The following is a 15534-nucleotide window of genomic DNA, read 5'->3' as shown; positions in this document are numbered from 1 at the left end:
TGAGCCACCATGTGGTTGCTGGGATTTGAACTCTGGACCTTCGGAAGAGCAGTCGGGTGCTCTTACCCACTGAGCCATCTCACCAGCCCCCCCATAATTTTTTTAAATGCTGGGCTGATGAGAAGGCTCAGGAGATGGCTGCTCTTCCAGAGGTCCTGAATTCAATTCTCAGCAACCACATCATGGCTCATAACCATTTTAAAGAGATCTGATGCCCTCTTCTGGCATGCAGGTGTACATGGAGCAGAGCACTCATACACTATATATATAATGTATACACACATAAATAAATATAATCTTTGAAAATGAAGGCATATCATTCATTTTGTATATGTTCATAGTGTGTGCTTGTGTGTGTGTGTAAGTGTAAGCCAGAGTCAGCTATGGATATCATCCTTAAGGAGTACTATCCACCTTGGGTTTTGAGACCCGAGGCTTGCTGCAAATTAGTTAGGGAGCCCTGGGTTACACCTGCCTCTGGTTTCCCAGTGCTAGGATTAAACATGCAAGCCAGCAGGCCTGGCTTTTTAAATGGGTACTGGGGATTGAGCTCAGATCCTCAGGCTTGTGCAGTAGGCACTTTACCAATCGAGCCATTTCCCAGCCATTTGCTTTGGATGACTTAGTATATTTTATGGACATTCTATACATTGATGACATTATGGTAAAATTTTAAAGCAGAAATGCATTTACTTCTAAACAACAGTTACTGACTGGAACTGTTGGAGCCTCTTTATGTCTTAACCTCCCAACATAGTCCTCACTGTGTCACTACAGAATGAGTGCCGTTGTCACTGCCAGTTTCACAGATGAAGAACTTGAAACAGTGGCTAAGCCCCACAAGCCAAGCATTCCTGGCCAGATCCAGGTTGCTGTAGGGCAGTGCTTCTCAGCTATGGTCAGCTCCCTGAGAGACGTTCTACATGGTCCTGAGAAATTGTATACTGTCTGCTGCTGGCACCTGGTGATGTTGCAAGTGTGTAGTACTGTCCAACAGGAAGGACATCTGTCCCCAGATGTCAGCAGTGACAGACTCGATACTGCTTATCCCAGGTGCTGTCCATGACTTCTTTTTTTTTTTTTTTTTTTTTTTCGAGANAGGGTTTNTCTGTATAGCCCTGGCTGTCCTGGAACTCACTTTGTAGACCAGGCTGGCCTCGAACTCAGAAATCCGCCTGCCTCTGCCTCCCGAGTGCTGGGATTAAAGGCGCTCGCCACCACGCCCGGCTGTCCATGACTTCTTAGTCCTTAGGGTTATGTGAATGTATTTAATTAATTGAGAATTAAATGGAAATTACTTTTCTTTCAGGAGAATCTATTCCGATAAGATTGTTCTTAGCAGGGTATGACCCAACCCCCACGATGAGAGATGTGAACAAGAAGTTTTCAGTAAGGTATTTTCTAAACCTCGTGCTTGTTGATGAGGAGGACCGAAGGTACTTCAAGCAGCAGGTAGGGCAGTGCCTTCTATAAATCTTATCGTGCTGAACAAATGGGGTTTGAGTAGGAGTGGGAACATGGTTTGTACAAGTGGCATTGTAAAGGACCTTTCCAATCGTTTCACAGGACTAGAAATGAGTTGCGTGTTGTCAGACCTTTTATTTTTCTCCCGAACAAGTTTTTTACCCCCAAATAAAAACACCTGCTATTTATGGTATCAGGCAATAAAGAAGAGAGAATGGCTAAAAGTGAAAAAATATTTTACCCCCAAGATAATTAGTTTTAGGTAGGTTTTATATTGTCCCTTTGTTTTGGTGGTTCTGGGAAGGAATCTAGGCCCTGCCCTGAGTAAGCCCTCCCTTGCACTTCTCTCCTTGTGCTGTTGAGAGAGGTCTTAGTTGCCTAGGCAGGCCTTGAATATTTAGTTCTTCTACCACAGCACAAATCACCAGCCCTAGCATTAAGAGTGTCTTGAATGTGTTTTTATTATCAAAAAAAATCACATCCTAACACCTTCTTCCATTATTGTGTCCCAGACTCCCCAGTCCACTGAACCCAGGGCTTATAGTTGTTAGGCTAGTACTCTATGGCTGAACTGCATTGCATCCTTAGCCCTTGGATAGTCTTCTTCTTCTAGTTTTTTGAGAAAGGGTCTTACAGAGTAGTTCAGGCTTACCTCAAATTCTCAATCCTCTTGCCTTGCTTCTTGCTGAGGTTATAGATAGGCATGAAGTATGTATGTCCCATGCCCTACTATCAATTTTCTAATGGTTTTAGATGGTAGATTTTTTGAGGTCATCATTGTATCCTGAATGAGTAGTTTTTATGTCTTTTAGAATACTCAGCCTGATACCTTTTGTTAAGTGTAATATAAAACTTTTCATCATTTGAGAATTAAATAGCCATTGGGCATCTTGAGTAGGACTAGTTAGAATGGCTGCCTACAGTGTGAAGTGGATTAATAAGAGAACCAAGTAAGTGTTCCAGAGCCAAGTTAGAAATTACTTTGTGCTAGCTAGGCATGAGCCACCACGAGGCATGAGGATCACAGAGTTTGAGGCTAGTCTGGGCTACACAGCAAGACCTGGTCTCCTAAGGACTAATAAGGGCCTGGAGAAGTGGCTCATCAGTTAAGAGCACTTGGGCCTTCAGAGAACCCAGGTTTGGCTCCTAGTACCCAGACTGTGCTCACATGTCTACTCTAGGAGCCAGATTCACACACGGCACACATACATGCATTCATACACACACAAAATAAAAAATAAACAAGAATCCCTGTCAGTTATGACTTGAAGCAGGAATTTAGAAGAAGAGAAACGTGGGATTCAGCTATCATGGGTAGACAGCTCCATGGCGACTGGGAAGTGGTGTAGGGAAAGAGGTAGGCAGTTCATTTGGCTTGCATCAGAGCAGAGAATAACTCAGTTTGGGAGAGGCATTTAGGGAGGGAAGGGAAGTGGTATCAGTAAATTAGTGTAAGGAATGGTGGGCAATGTATGGCAGGCCTCATATATTTGGAAATTCATCCTGGAGCTAATGGGAACTATCAAAGAGCAATATAAGCAGTGTTTATAAAACAAGCAGTGTGGGGTCCAATGAGATGGCCCACTGGGCAGAGGTGCTTGCTGCCCACACTGAAGCCCTGAGCTCATCCCCCAGAGCCTGCCAGGTGAGGGGAGAACCAGCTCCAGAAGTTGTCCTGTAGCCTCACACACACATACACACACACACACACACACACAAAATATGTACAAATTAATACAAGGAACGTGGCAGTGAAGTGAAGGGTGAATTAGAAATGGTTTTACAACAAAAGCTGTGTCCCAGGAAGCAGGCTCAGTGCTCTAAGGCCACAGCTAGGGCTTGACCTTGGATGAAAGCAGTGGGGCCACAGCAGATTGGGGGATTTTCTAAAGCAATACAGCTAGGATTTGTGGTGGTTGGCTGTGAGTACAGAGAGAGGGGAAGGGTCACCCAGGAAAGTTGGAGGCTTTCGTACAGAGCATTTGGGATTGTTTTACAGCTTAAAATTGAAGTTGCAGCCAGTATCTCCATGGTGAACATCTAAGACATAGCAGAGAACTCCATTTCCGTTTTGCATTTCCTCTAGGAGATCATCCTGTGGAGAAAAGCACCCGAGAAACTGAGAAAACAGAGGACGAACTTTCACCAGCGGTTTGAATCTCCAGACTCGCAGGCCTCTGCGGAACAGCCTGAGATGTAAGCAGAGGGGACAGAGCAGCAAGTGCAAGAACCGGGCCAAGAGAGAAGCTCAGCTGGTTAACGACAGTGGCAGCGTGGGGACATCCCAACTCCATGTCTGTAGTCTTCCTTATCCTAGAGTGCTGCGTTTATTTTACAGTATGATTAAAGGTTTTGTGTATATACATTTTAAAAAGTGCTTCTTGGAAACACTGGAGAATTCCTAAGCTGCCTTTTTTGTTTTCTTTTTTACTGCACACTGATAAACACTCAGAAGCATAAACATTAAGGATTTTCATGTGAGTAGACTGGTATTTGTAATTTTGCTTTCTTTATGCATAATGTTGAAAATCCTTTTCTCTGTTTTCATGCTAATGATTACCTCTTATTCTCTATGTGCAAAAAATTAAATATTTTTGTTCAAGTAAAATGAGAAAACCTGAGCAGCCCTTATGTCCTACAAAGTTCTAAGGCAAGGCTCCTCAGTATTTTTGAGAATTGTGTTTATTTTTACATGTGGATCAGAAACCAACCTGGTGTTACATGGTAGGCAATTCTGGGTCTACCATTCACAGCCTCCTCAATTTTAATCTTTGGGACCTCTGAGGTATATGAAAGATTTTTCACCCCAGGGATGACATGGTATGTCATCGTGGCCCTCTTGCCCCTTATTGACCACGTTTGCTATGACGGTCTGTATCATCATGTAGGTTCTACAGTGTGGAGTTGACACATTGGCATTTTAGAACTTGTTAAACCTGTATCATTTTTTTCCATAAAGACTTTGAAACATGTATATATTTTTTAATTTAAGGACTCCTTTCCATGTGTATGCAAATCGTCACCTAGGAATGAGAGAGCTCGGGAGAACCAGCCGAAGTGTCCATAGCCGGACAATTTCTTGTTAACTGGAATATTGGCTAGTTCAAACTTAACTTCACCTAGTCTATTTTAAAAAACCCGAACCAAACAGAACAAAAAACACTAAATTCATACCATTCTCTGAAGAAGGCTGCAGTCAGCTGAGCACAGACACACTACTGAGGCGTATGGGGCAGGAGGAAGCCTGTGTGGGGGCCACTCTCACTCAGGGCTTGTTGGTTTCTGTACCAGTGTTCCTTGATACACCTCAGTACAGGTTTGTCAGTTAACCTTACTTTCTAGGAAGCTCAACAGCCCAACTTATGTTTCCTTAAACCTATTTTTTACTATGATGGCACTTTGATAAAATGGCCAGCAACCAGCCCTGGCCAAAGGTTCCGCATACCACGTCCTGGAGCAGCTATTGTCAATGTGGGTTTCTAAGGACGGCCATGTTCTCCTTCATGTAAGTGCCTGTTCAGAGTCTCAAAGTTTCAAAATGCCAAATATTTTCATGGTCACTTGCATGTATAATCTAGGAAATATTCAAGGAGATTTTGAAAAACAATTGTATTTAACCAGCCTCAAGTTGTGCAACCATGATATATAAAATAAATAATTTGAAACATAAACTCAAGTTTGTAGTTTAAATAAAATGACTTTATTTTCAAATGTTATCATTACAGCACTGCCCAGTGGTTAGGAAGACACAGTTACAACAGTGAACTTTTATTAGTCGTACTAGCTTCCGCTTTGTTAAGTTTCTGTTTTGCTTTGTTTGTTTAGGTTTTATTTATTTTATATGTATTGCTGTTTTGGCTGCAAGTATGTCTGTGCAGGCATGTGGGCAGTGGCCAAGGGGGGCAGAAGAGAGCTTTAGATCTCTTGGAGCTGAAATTACAGGCATTTGTGAGCGGCCATGGGGGGTGCTAGGAACAGAACCAAGGTAGCCAGTGCTGTTGACCACTGAACCATCTCTGGGTTCTCCAGCTTCAGTTTTAAGTAGTTATATAATGCTTTTAATTAATTTGCTTAAAACTCATATAAATACTTATTCATTCCATTTGAGACTTTTCTGGTGCATAACCAACTTAAAATTTGGGAATTTCAGTCAAAACTTGATAAATAAAAAAGTTAACTGTAGGCTAAATCTGTCTGCCCCCTGCAGAAAATAGTGTCACAGATATTCTCAATCTTAGTCACATGCCAGGATCACTTCAGGAGCTTTAGAAAAACGGTCACACCTAGATCTCACCTAGTCGGTAAAATCAGACTCTGACGGGAGTTGTGCTGCATACGTGTAGTCCCAGCATGTGTGATACAGAGGCAGGAGGACTACCTCAGGGTCAGCCTAGTCTACATAGTGAGTTCCAGCTTAGCTAGAGCTGTGTAACGAGACCCCCATCTAAAAAAAAGATTGTTTTTCATATATTGGGGCATTAACATAAAAACAAGATTATCCAGGGTTGAAGATACAGTAATCACATTTCTTGTTTTGTTTAAGTTGGTCTCTACAGCCAGGACTGATCTCAAATTCACTGATCCTCTGTCTCTGCCGCCCTGTGTTGGTATTGTAGGCTTGCACCACCATGCCTGGTTTACATGGTGCTTAGACTTCATGACCCAAGGCTTTGAGCATCTTAAGCAGCATGCTGAGCAAGCACTCTGTCAACAGAGGCTAGCTCTAATCCACCCCTCTACCTCCTGGTTTGTTTATGTCGGTTGACTGCTGATCATTTATGAAAGCATCCTCCAGTGCCTTATACCTCTGCAGAGACTTTACAGATTTAAAGTTTTTCACCCTTATGCACAGTGAGGAAAACAGGTACCTTTCTACTTTTAAAGACGGATGTTCTGAAAATCTTAGTACTTGGCTTCGTACATCATGGCCAGATTCCACATTGCAGAATACATCTTCACCCTAGTTATGCCCAATTCCATGCACCTTGCTGTTTTTCACCCTTGCTCCACTCAAATTCTAGTAAGGCTGTCCTGGGAACCTCAGTTTGTTTGTTTGCTTGGTTGGAATTTTATTTTGTTTGAGACATGGTCTCAGCATTTAGACTCGGCTTGCCTAGAACTCTTTGTAGACCAGGTTGGCCTGAAACTTGAGACATACTCTTGAGTCAAAGATGTGTACTACCATCACTTGGCTTTTTTTTTTTTTTTTTTAAGTTCAGCATTGGGTAAGGTGGACAAAGAGAAAGAAAAGAGGAAGAGGAGGGATGTAGAGTTAATTGGGGAGGAGTGGGGGAGCCTGGAGTAGGGTGAGAATTGTAAGGCAGAGGGAGAGAGTCTTGTTTCCAAGGGGGGTGAACTAACAAAGGGTTCCAAAGGGGGGGGTGTACTCCAGACTAGGAGAGTGGGAGAGTGTTGGAGGGCACAGATTCTGAACCAGGCATGGGGATTTTGTACAATGGTTAGCCAATGGTCAATATAAAGAAACAGATTGAGGTGTTCTGGGGTCCCTCTGACCTTTAGCAAGATGGCTTGGGCAGTGGTGGGGTGCAGGGAGCCTGTTGCTGGCCAGCTTACTTTACATGAAGGCCAACTGACCTCACAAAAACACAGTTTTTCCTTAATGAGGCTAACACTATAATTTTCTCTAAAACTGTGGGGAAATTTAATACTGTATCATAGGGGAGACTTGGTTGGAATAGTTGGTCCCCATTGTGGAGAAAAGTTTACCTAGCTCTGGGAATCAAAGGATCAAAGGGACCAGACTGCAGAAGGCAACACTGAAAATGAGCCTCTGTAAGTTGAGCACAGGGAAGAGGAGATAGGCTCAGGAATGTACTTGCTCATATGGCTGGAGAACTCTTGTCCTAGGAAGAAAGGAGGGAGAGTAGGCTTATAGACAAAAGACAGAGAACAAAACCTACTGGAACTGTCAATATTATCCCAGGGAAGGGATTAATACTGCTCATGTAACAGGTGAGGAGGGTAATGGGTTGCTCCCTGAAAAGCAATGTGGTATACCCCAGGTTGGCTTCTGGTTGTCACTAAGTCAAAGACCAGCTTTCCTACCTATCCTTGAGACAGACAACAAGAGAACTCTGTATACTTCTCCTCCCCTTCACCCACTCTCTGAAAGCCCTTTCTCTATCCACCCCTCAATGGTGACTCCCTGGCCTTAGTCCTTGTGGACAGTGAAATCACCAAAGAACAGCTTTCCAATAAACCTGCCTTTTCTATAATATAATCTGGCTTGATTTGGCTCATTTCACCGGCAGAGAAATAACCTATCAGAACTAAGGTGATTTATCAGATCCTGAGAGTCTTCAGAAAACGGGAGTTCACGGAGATGTGGTGATGCACGCCTTTGATCCTAGCACTTGGGAGGCAGAGGCAGAGGCAGATGGGATCTTTGTGAGTTTGAAGCCAGCCTGACCTACAAAGTGAGTTCCAGGACAGCCAGGGCTACAAAAGTGAAACCTTGTCTCAAACAAAACAAAACAGAAAACCTAAACAAAAAAGGGAAAAAGAAAAGAAAGGTTCTGAGGTTTTCATTTGTAAAGGTTGATGGTGATGGTTGAGCATTAACAAAGATCATCACTGTTCACCTTGGTCTCTGCTCCCCTCCCTTGCACATTCAAAGCTTATCTGCAAAGAAGGAGCAACTTTGTGGAGGGACAGGCAAGAAAAGGTTTGGGGAGGGTTCTTCCCAGTAGTGATTCTGGGAGGATCAGGGTTGGGGTGGTCTAATGAGAGAAGCAGAGGGTTTAGGATGGATGCGCTGTCCTAGCTGGAGGCCTGGATGATGAACTTGAAGGTAGAATCTGAGTACTGGAATATAGGTGTGGCTCTGCTTCATCAGGGTTCTGGTGGATGAGGTAAACGGAGCCTGGTTACAAAAACAGGTAGTGGAGTCTGAGGAGCTGAAGGTGGGTAGACTAGGGGGGGTGACAATTTTTATTTTTTACTTTTTGCTTTTAGATTATTTTATGTGTGTGAGTGTTTAGTCTTCATGTGTGCCTGCACCACAGGTGCGGGTGCTTGAGGATGTGGTGAGCTCCATGTGGGAATCAAACCTGGGTTCTTTCAACAAGTGCTCTTAACCACTGAGCCAACACTCCAGCTCAACATTTTTTTTAATTTAATTTTTAAATTTTATATACATTGGTGCTTTGACTGCATGTCTGTGTGAAGGGGTACAGAAGATACAGACAGTTGGGAGCCCAAGTCTCTACAAGAGCAGCTAGTGCACTTAACCACTGAACCATCATCTCTCCAGCCCAACGACAAATTCTTAACCCAGGTGTTAGGCTCCAGCTCGCTACAGCCCCCCCCCCCCCCCCGATGGTGCCGAAACCGAGTTCCAGGTAGCCACAGCCCCTCTCCTGAATGACCACCAGGCACTCGAGTCATGACCTTACATGGGAAAAAAAGCCAGCTCTTGCCTTATACACAACCTTTCCCCTTGCCCAGAACTTCCATCATGGGTCCTTGGTCCAAGAGCTGCACCAATAAACCTGACCTTGTTCGTTACCAAATAGTTACCCATACGCCTCTCACCAAGGAGGGTTCTCAAGGAGTCCTACCCATATTATTACTGCAGACTCTGCGGATAGAATAAGTGCAGTTGAGATCGAAAGACCAATATCAGAGAAGGAAGGCCATTCGAGTTCAGAGTCCGAACTTTGAGGGTATTGACTCAGCACCAGATGGTTTTAGAGCTTTGACTCCGAAGCCAATATCCTGCAGCTCATTTTCTGAACCCAGAAAAACTGTCAAGAAGGGATAGAGACAGAGGATTGACCGATGGCGCGGGTTGGAACGAGGGCCACGCTAAAGAACAAACCAGACACAGAACAAACGAAGTTGTTACTGGGTCCAATTTTCTAAAAATCGAACGGCTCCTGAAATCAGAAACCAGATGGTGTTGGAGTCTCGGCAGAGGACTGAGGGAATGTCGCCACACATGGCTTCCCTCCTAGTGTTTGGCCAGCCAAGAACTGAATGGTCACGCCCAGACGGAACGAACAGAGGCACCTCTTTCCTTGCAACTCGGGTGGGACCGAGCGCTGTAGTAGATAGGAGTAAGATCAAACTTTAACCAGATACACAGAGCATACTTTGTGGTTATAACTTTCGAGATGCAAAGAGTACAAACTGCTCACATTAACTGAGTTCTGCAGCTCAAGGTGGAGCACATGCCTAGCTTGCTCCTGGCCCTAGCACCAAGGAGAGAAGCACGTGTATTGACACACGTGCCTCGTAAGCACCAGTTATCGTACAACCAGATTTCTCTGCAACCCGTCTTGATCTGTAGCAGGTCAAGCTACGTCCTCCAACGTTATCCTATCAGGAAACTACGGATATTAATGCACCAATCTTCTTGGAAACGCACTTTACCGTTTGAAGCCACATGATGCAGGATACTGGCTCACTGAATTAGACAGTTTGGTCACATGATGACGCTTGCACGGTTCCCCTCGGCGCATCTGTAACATCCCTTAAGATGCCTGATTACTTTCCCTTCTTTCGAGAAAGACGCTGCCAATTGCCGCAGAAAGAGTGAGAGGATGGGAGCTCGTTTCTGCCACTGTAACGTACAGAGGTCGTGCTCCCACGAAGAGGCGCGCTCCCAGCCCTTCCATCTCCTTTTCCTTCAGGCGCAAGCGGGGGCAGCCCGGTGTCTCTCTGGGTCCTTTCGCTCCGTGGGCGCCGGGGCTACGTCACCGAGCGGCGCCAGTGGTCGGGATTTTCCCCGGCTCCATTCGAGCCGCGGCCTCAATGTCCTTGCCTCGTTGTGCCCTGCTGTGGGCTCGGCTCCCGGCGGGGCGCGGGGCTGGGCCCCGGGCGGCCCCTTGCTCCGCCCTTCGCGCTCTCGTGGGGTCGTTCCCGGGGGCTTCAGGACGCGTTCCCTACCTGGCCGCCTCCTCCTCTGCCTCTGGTGGCTCCAAAGCCCCGAACACGTCCTTGTTCGTGCCGCTGACAGTGAAGCCTCAGGGTCCCAGCGCCGATGGCGACGTGGGCGCGGAGCTCACTCGGCCTCTAGACAAGAGTGAGTGCTGGAGCCTCCCGGCAGAGCGGCGGGGTCTGCGGCCCGGGCCTGCATAGTGCAATGTCTGTTCCTTTCTGGAACCCTTAGCACCCGAGCCTAAGTCATATTTAATCCCTTCTGTAGTTGACATTGACCGTTCTCTTCGGTCGAGGAGGTTAAGAGTTTTGTCCCTAAGTGGTGCGCCGCTTGTGCTTCTAGAGTCCTCATGGAGGGATTAAACAGTGAGGACTTGCCATTGACCTGATGTGGATGTCTAACAATGTTAAAATTCTGTCCGGTTGTCAAGACAACGGGTCTCAGATCCGGATTTCTCAATAAATTTACTCTCCCACGAGGCAGACCTGAATTTAAATACAAGATAAAAGTTGATAAAACTGTCTTTGCCAAAAGGTAGTATCGTCCCAGGTTCCAGAGACGAATAAAAAAACCTTAGCATCACTGGGTTGAAGTGAGTTTTGTCCTACCTGGATTTGGGTGAGCTTGACAATGGGAGGGTGAAAGGTTTCTTTTTACCAAATGACATTCTTAGAGACTGAAAGAAAACCACAGTTCTTTTAGGCACAAGCTGCCCAGGAAGGGCCTTCCTGGCTCTTCAACATTGTGACTTTAAAATATAGGCCTCATGTTGGGAGTCTGAGGCAGAGGATAGCAAGTTCAATGCCAGCCTGGGCTACAAAATGAGTTCAAAACAGGCTGGGGAAACTTAAGAGAGGTCCTATTTCAAAATAAAACATTAGACAAGGTTTCTCTGTGTGGAATGTGCTCTGTAGACCAGGCTGGTCTCAGACTCAGAGATAGGCCTGCGTCTGCCTGCCGAGTCCCCGGATCAAAGGTCTGGGCCACCTGCACCTCCCGGCTGCAGAGTGTTCTTTTTTAATGTGCTTGAGGGTATAGCCCTGGGATATATGCCTTGCCAAGCATGTGCGGTGCCGTGGGGTCATTTCCCAGTACTGTGAAATCAACTAACTAACAAGGTAGTTAGTACTCCTTCTCTTCCCCTTCCTTTCCCTCTACTTTTTCCCTCAAGATAAGCTCGAGCTGTTCTCAGACTGGGGATTGTCATTAATTACTGCACAGGCTACCGTGGCTAACACTGCTCTTAGTAGTGAATTACATCTGCCTCTCATAGCAGGACTTGCCTCTTCTTGGAAGCGATGGTTACTTGGAGCTTTGGGCACAAGGGGAGGTTTGACGGTGACTCTGTGTGTGGGGGGTAGGGGTACTGGCTCTCTCCTTGTGTGTCTGTGGTCTGTCGGTGATGATGCATTGGTGTACTCTTGTCATTTTTCTTACTCCATTGCACAGTAGCCCAAAGCTTCACACTCTCAAAGCATTCCTGAGGCCCCAGCCTTTATATTTATGACTTCAAATTCCTTTTGTTGTAGATTTGTCTAAATTGGTAAACAATTGTTAAAAAATCTTTTATAAGGTCTGGAGAGATGGCTTACAAGTTAAGAGCACTGACTACTCTTCCAGAGGTCCTAAATTCAATTCCCAGCAACCACGTGGTGGCTCGCAACCATCTGTAATGGAGTCTGCTGCCCTCTTCTGGTGTATCTAAAGAGAGCAATGGTGGTATACTCATGCATAAAATAAATCTTAAAAAAAACTTTTATATTTCTCTTTTAGATGAAGTAAAGAAGATCTTAGACAAGTTTTATAAGAGGCAAGAAATTCAAAAGCTGAGTGCTGACTATGGACTTGATGGTAAGGCTGACAACTTTTTTGAGAGTTATTTTGAACAATTTTTATCAATTTATGTGTGTGAGTATTTTTCCTACATGTATGTCCATAGCTACTTTTGTGCAGTGCCCATGACAGAGGGTATTAGATGCCCTGGAATTGGAGCTAGAGATGCCTGTGAGCCACCATTCGGATGCTGAGAATGGAGCTTGGTTTCCATGGAAGTCTCTGCCAGTAACATCTTCATAGAACTGTCACATTTTGCATTGTACTTTGTTATGTGTATTATAGTCTGAAGAAAAGTCCCTCTCCTTGTCTTCTGGGGGACTCACAAGCCCAGCTTGCCAGTCAGACTCCACAGTGCAGGAGTGTGTGTTCAGCCTGCCTTAGTGTCTGTCCTGTGTAGTTTCAGTTTTAGCTCAGCTTGTGAAAAGCCAGCTGTGCTACCAAAACGCTGATGGGGCCGGGGTTTGCTGCGGCATTTGTATATTTCGACAGTGAGGGCTAAGTAAATACTAAGCCGTGTATGCTTTGGTTTTGTGTTTTCCACAGCTCGTCTCTTCCACCAAGCTTTCATAAGCTTCAGGAATTACATTATGCAATCCCATTCTCTGGACGTGGACATTCACATTGTCCTGAATGATATCTGCTTCAGCGCAGGCAAGTGCTTAGAGAGCTTTTAAAAACATAGAGTTGAGGGGAGGAGAAGGAAGAAGAGGTGGAGGAGAAGAGAAGAGGAGTATGCGTGTATGCCGTGACACTCATTTGGAGGTCAGAGGACAACTTTAGGGAGTCTGTTCTCCTTCCAGTTGTAGGTTTCAGGGACTGTATGACACTCCCTTCCCTTGCTGAGCCATGTCATTGGCCTGCTGAGAGGATTTTTTAAAAAATTATTTTTACTTTATGTGTATGGGTGTTCTGTTTGCACTACATGCATGAAATGCCTGCAGAGGCCAGAGGAAGGAATCAGACCCCCTGGAACCTGAGTTACAGATGGTCATAAGTTGCCTTGTGGGTGCTGGGAACCAAACCTGGGTTCTCTGGAAGAGCAACCTTGAACACTGGACCATCTCTCCAGCCCACTGTGAAGATTTTTTTAAAGAAATGATTGTGTGTGTGAGTGTGTGTGTATGTGTGTGTGTGTTTTATGTGTGCCTGTGTGTTCCTTTGGGTGCACATGCAGAAATAGAGGAAGACAGCAGGGTCCTGCTCCACCACTGACTCTCATTAACCCTGGAGTTGGTCTGGTGGCCAGCAAGCCTCCAAAATCCTCCTGTCTCCCTGCCCCTTCCCCTTCCAAAGCTGGGGTTAAAGATGTGCTTGGCAGCCTCACCCACCTTTTTAGGGATGTGCTGGGATCTGAACTCAGGTCCTCATGCTTGCACGGGGAACATTCATGTTCTCTGAGCCACCTCTCAAGCCCTAAGAATTTTAGGAATATTAGTGGGTGTGCTTTTTGTTACTTCTCATTTATTTCTGTAGCTAGCAGAGCTTCCTTGTTTTAGGATAGGTCCTGGCATTGTACTCTATAACTAAGTCACTGTGCCTTTCCATCAAATCCCTTCATCAGTTAGTAAGTCCGACATAGGCTGTCTTTGATCCATCATCCTCTGCTCTGTTAGCATAAAGAGCAGCATGAATGGAATAGAATTAGCACACAGCACCTTTCATCTGTTTCTTCTATTGGATTCTCTCTCCTTTGTAAAAGTTCTGTCCTGAAAGAAAAACAAAGCAGTAGGCATGGTGGCCCACTTAGTCCCATCCCTTTGGAGGTTGAGGCAGGATTTCTTTGAGTTCCAGGCCAGCCTGGGTTATAAAGTGGCCGTGTCTCAAAACAGAAACAAAGTAGGAAGCTTATTGTTTGGTTTCCATGGGTGTCTTGGTACCTTAATTATAGTGTTAAGTGCGTTTGACACTTAGATCTTTAGCTTGTAACAGACACTGAAGGAGAACCTGATAAACAGCCAAGTGAGACTTATGCCACTCTTCTCTCAGAGCCACTGCAGGTGTGCAGAAATCTTAGTTGCTTCTCTGTGGTCTTTGAAATTAAAAAAAAAAAAGAAAGAAAGTTACTGAGTTGGAGTGGGGTAGCTCAGGGTTTGACCCTGGGCTTAGTCGGTACAAATTCCTGCGTTCCAGCCACAACAGCAACACTGTCCAAAACATTTCACAAAAAGAAGTTCTTGTCCCTCTAATGTCCAGGCTGTGTGTGTTTATCTCCTGCTGTGCTAACCTTTGCATGTTCACACTGAAGAGCTCAGAGCCTGATGGGTGGCAGCTAGTGTTTTGTTTTGCCAGACCTGGGAGGTTTGGGGAAGGAAGGAATAGAGTGTAGGGTCCTAGGGAAGGGGAAAGGAGGGGGCCTCTTGCTCTACAGTCCTGGCAGTACCCACTCAGAAGAAATGGTTTCCATGGTACAGTGGGTTCTACGCTGGCAGGACTGCAAGTTTGAGGTTTAGTTATGAGTATCTTACAGAGTGAGCGTGCTAATGTGCGATGTTACTTTACAGCTCATGTGGACGATTTATTTCCATTTTTCTTGAGACATGCCAAACAAATATTTCCTGTATTGGAATGCAAGGATGATCTACGTAAAATCAGTGACTTGAGGATACCACCCAACTGGTTAGTTCTTTTATTTACTGACTCCGAGTTTCCTAATTTGGGGAAACTAATGTTGATGCTTTTATTTTATACTAGATAACAAATCATAGAGTTGAAATTTTGTTTTCCCCAAAGACAAAAACAAAATAACCGAGGAATTGGTTCTCTCAGACATGTTACTGGTGTGTGTGTGTTCCTTTCCTCCTGTTGGAGCGTGGGCTGAGGTTTCCATGGGGTGGATTTCTGATGGAGCTCTTTTTCAAGGTTGTCCTAAGTTGTAGTTCTGATACATTAGCTGACTGCCTGGATGTCAATCGTTCTTTCCCCGTGGCTAGAGCTGCACGGTCTCGTAGCACTGTGGCACCTTTGACATACTCTGCCCAAATACTATGAGCTGTTTTCTAGACCTTACCATTTCTAACCTTATGTAGGTCTAGCCCAACCCTTAGCCAAAACGCCCCGACACACCACACATGGTGACTTGAGGACTCCACTTTCTTCATCTTCTCTGCTCTTTCACATTTGGCCATTTAAGTTCCAGCTGCTTCAATCCAGATTGGAGATTGTGCTCAGTTGATAGAGCAGTTTCTAACAGGAACTTGATCCCTAATATAGCATGACACCACAGGCATGGTGGCACGTGCCTGTGATCTCAGCATATGGGATGTAGAGCCAGATGGATGGTTAAGAATTCAAAGGTGCCGGGCATGGTGTCGCACACCTTTAATCCCAGCACT

The 15534-nt window shown here is 45.2% G+C and overlaps 2 protein-coding genes across 4 annotated transcripts in view; both read left to right on the top strand.

The window, feature by feature from the left end:
* Vps26a (VPS26, retromer complex component A) overlaps positions 1-5131 on the top strand; it is a 31173-nt gene extending 26042 nt beyond the window's left edge. For 2 of the 3 annotated variants that reach the window (XM_029482656.1, XM_021174545.2), the window contains 2 exons: positions 1310-1452; positions 3551-3934. In XM_029482656.1, the coding sequence (XP_029338516.1) occupies positions 1310-1452; positions 3551-3664 (257 nt within the window). In that variant the 3' untranslated portion in view covers positions 3665-3934. Of the gene's footprint in view, positions 1-1309; positions 1453-3550 lie in introns of all 3 variants that reach the window. The other variant, XM_021174546.1, reaches the window with a different exon arrangement.
* A 5055-nt stretch (positions 5132-10186) lies between these two features.
* The window catches only part of Supv3l1 (Suv3 like RNA helicase), a 19989-nt gene continuing 14641 nt past the window's right edge, over positions 10187-15534 (top strand). Inside the window, exons 1-4 of the mRNA XM_021174957.2 lie at positions 10187-10510; positions 12140-12217; positions 12746-12853; positions 14704-14818. Of these exons, the coding sequence (XP_021030616.1) occupies positions 10240-10510; positions 12140-12217; positions 12746-12853; positions 14704-14818 (572 nt within the window). The 5' untranslated portion in view covers positions 10187-10239. The remainder of the gene's footprint in view (positions 10511-12139; positions 12218-12745; positions 12854-14703; positions 14819-15534) is intronic.

This window comes from Mus caroli, chromosome 10, assembly GCF_900094665.2.
Source record: "Mus caroli chromosome 10, CAROLI_EIJ_v1.1, whole genome shotgun sequence".
NCBI lineage: Eukaryota > Metazoa > Chordata > Mammalia > Rodentia > Muridae > Mus > Mus caroli.
The sequence above is the reverse complement of the archived record's forward strand: the minus strand, read 5'-3'. Positions and strand labels throughout refer to the sequence as shown.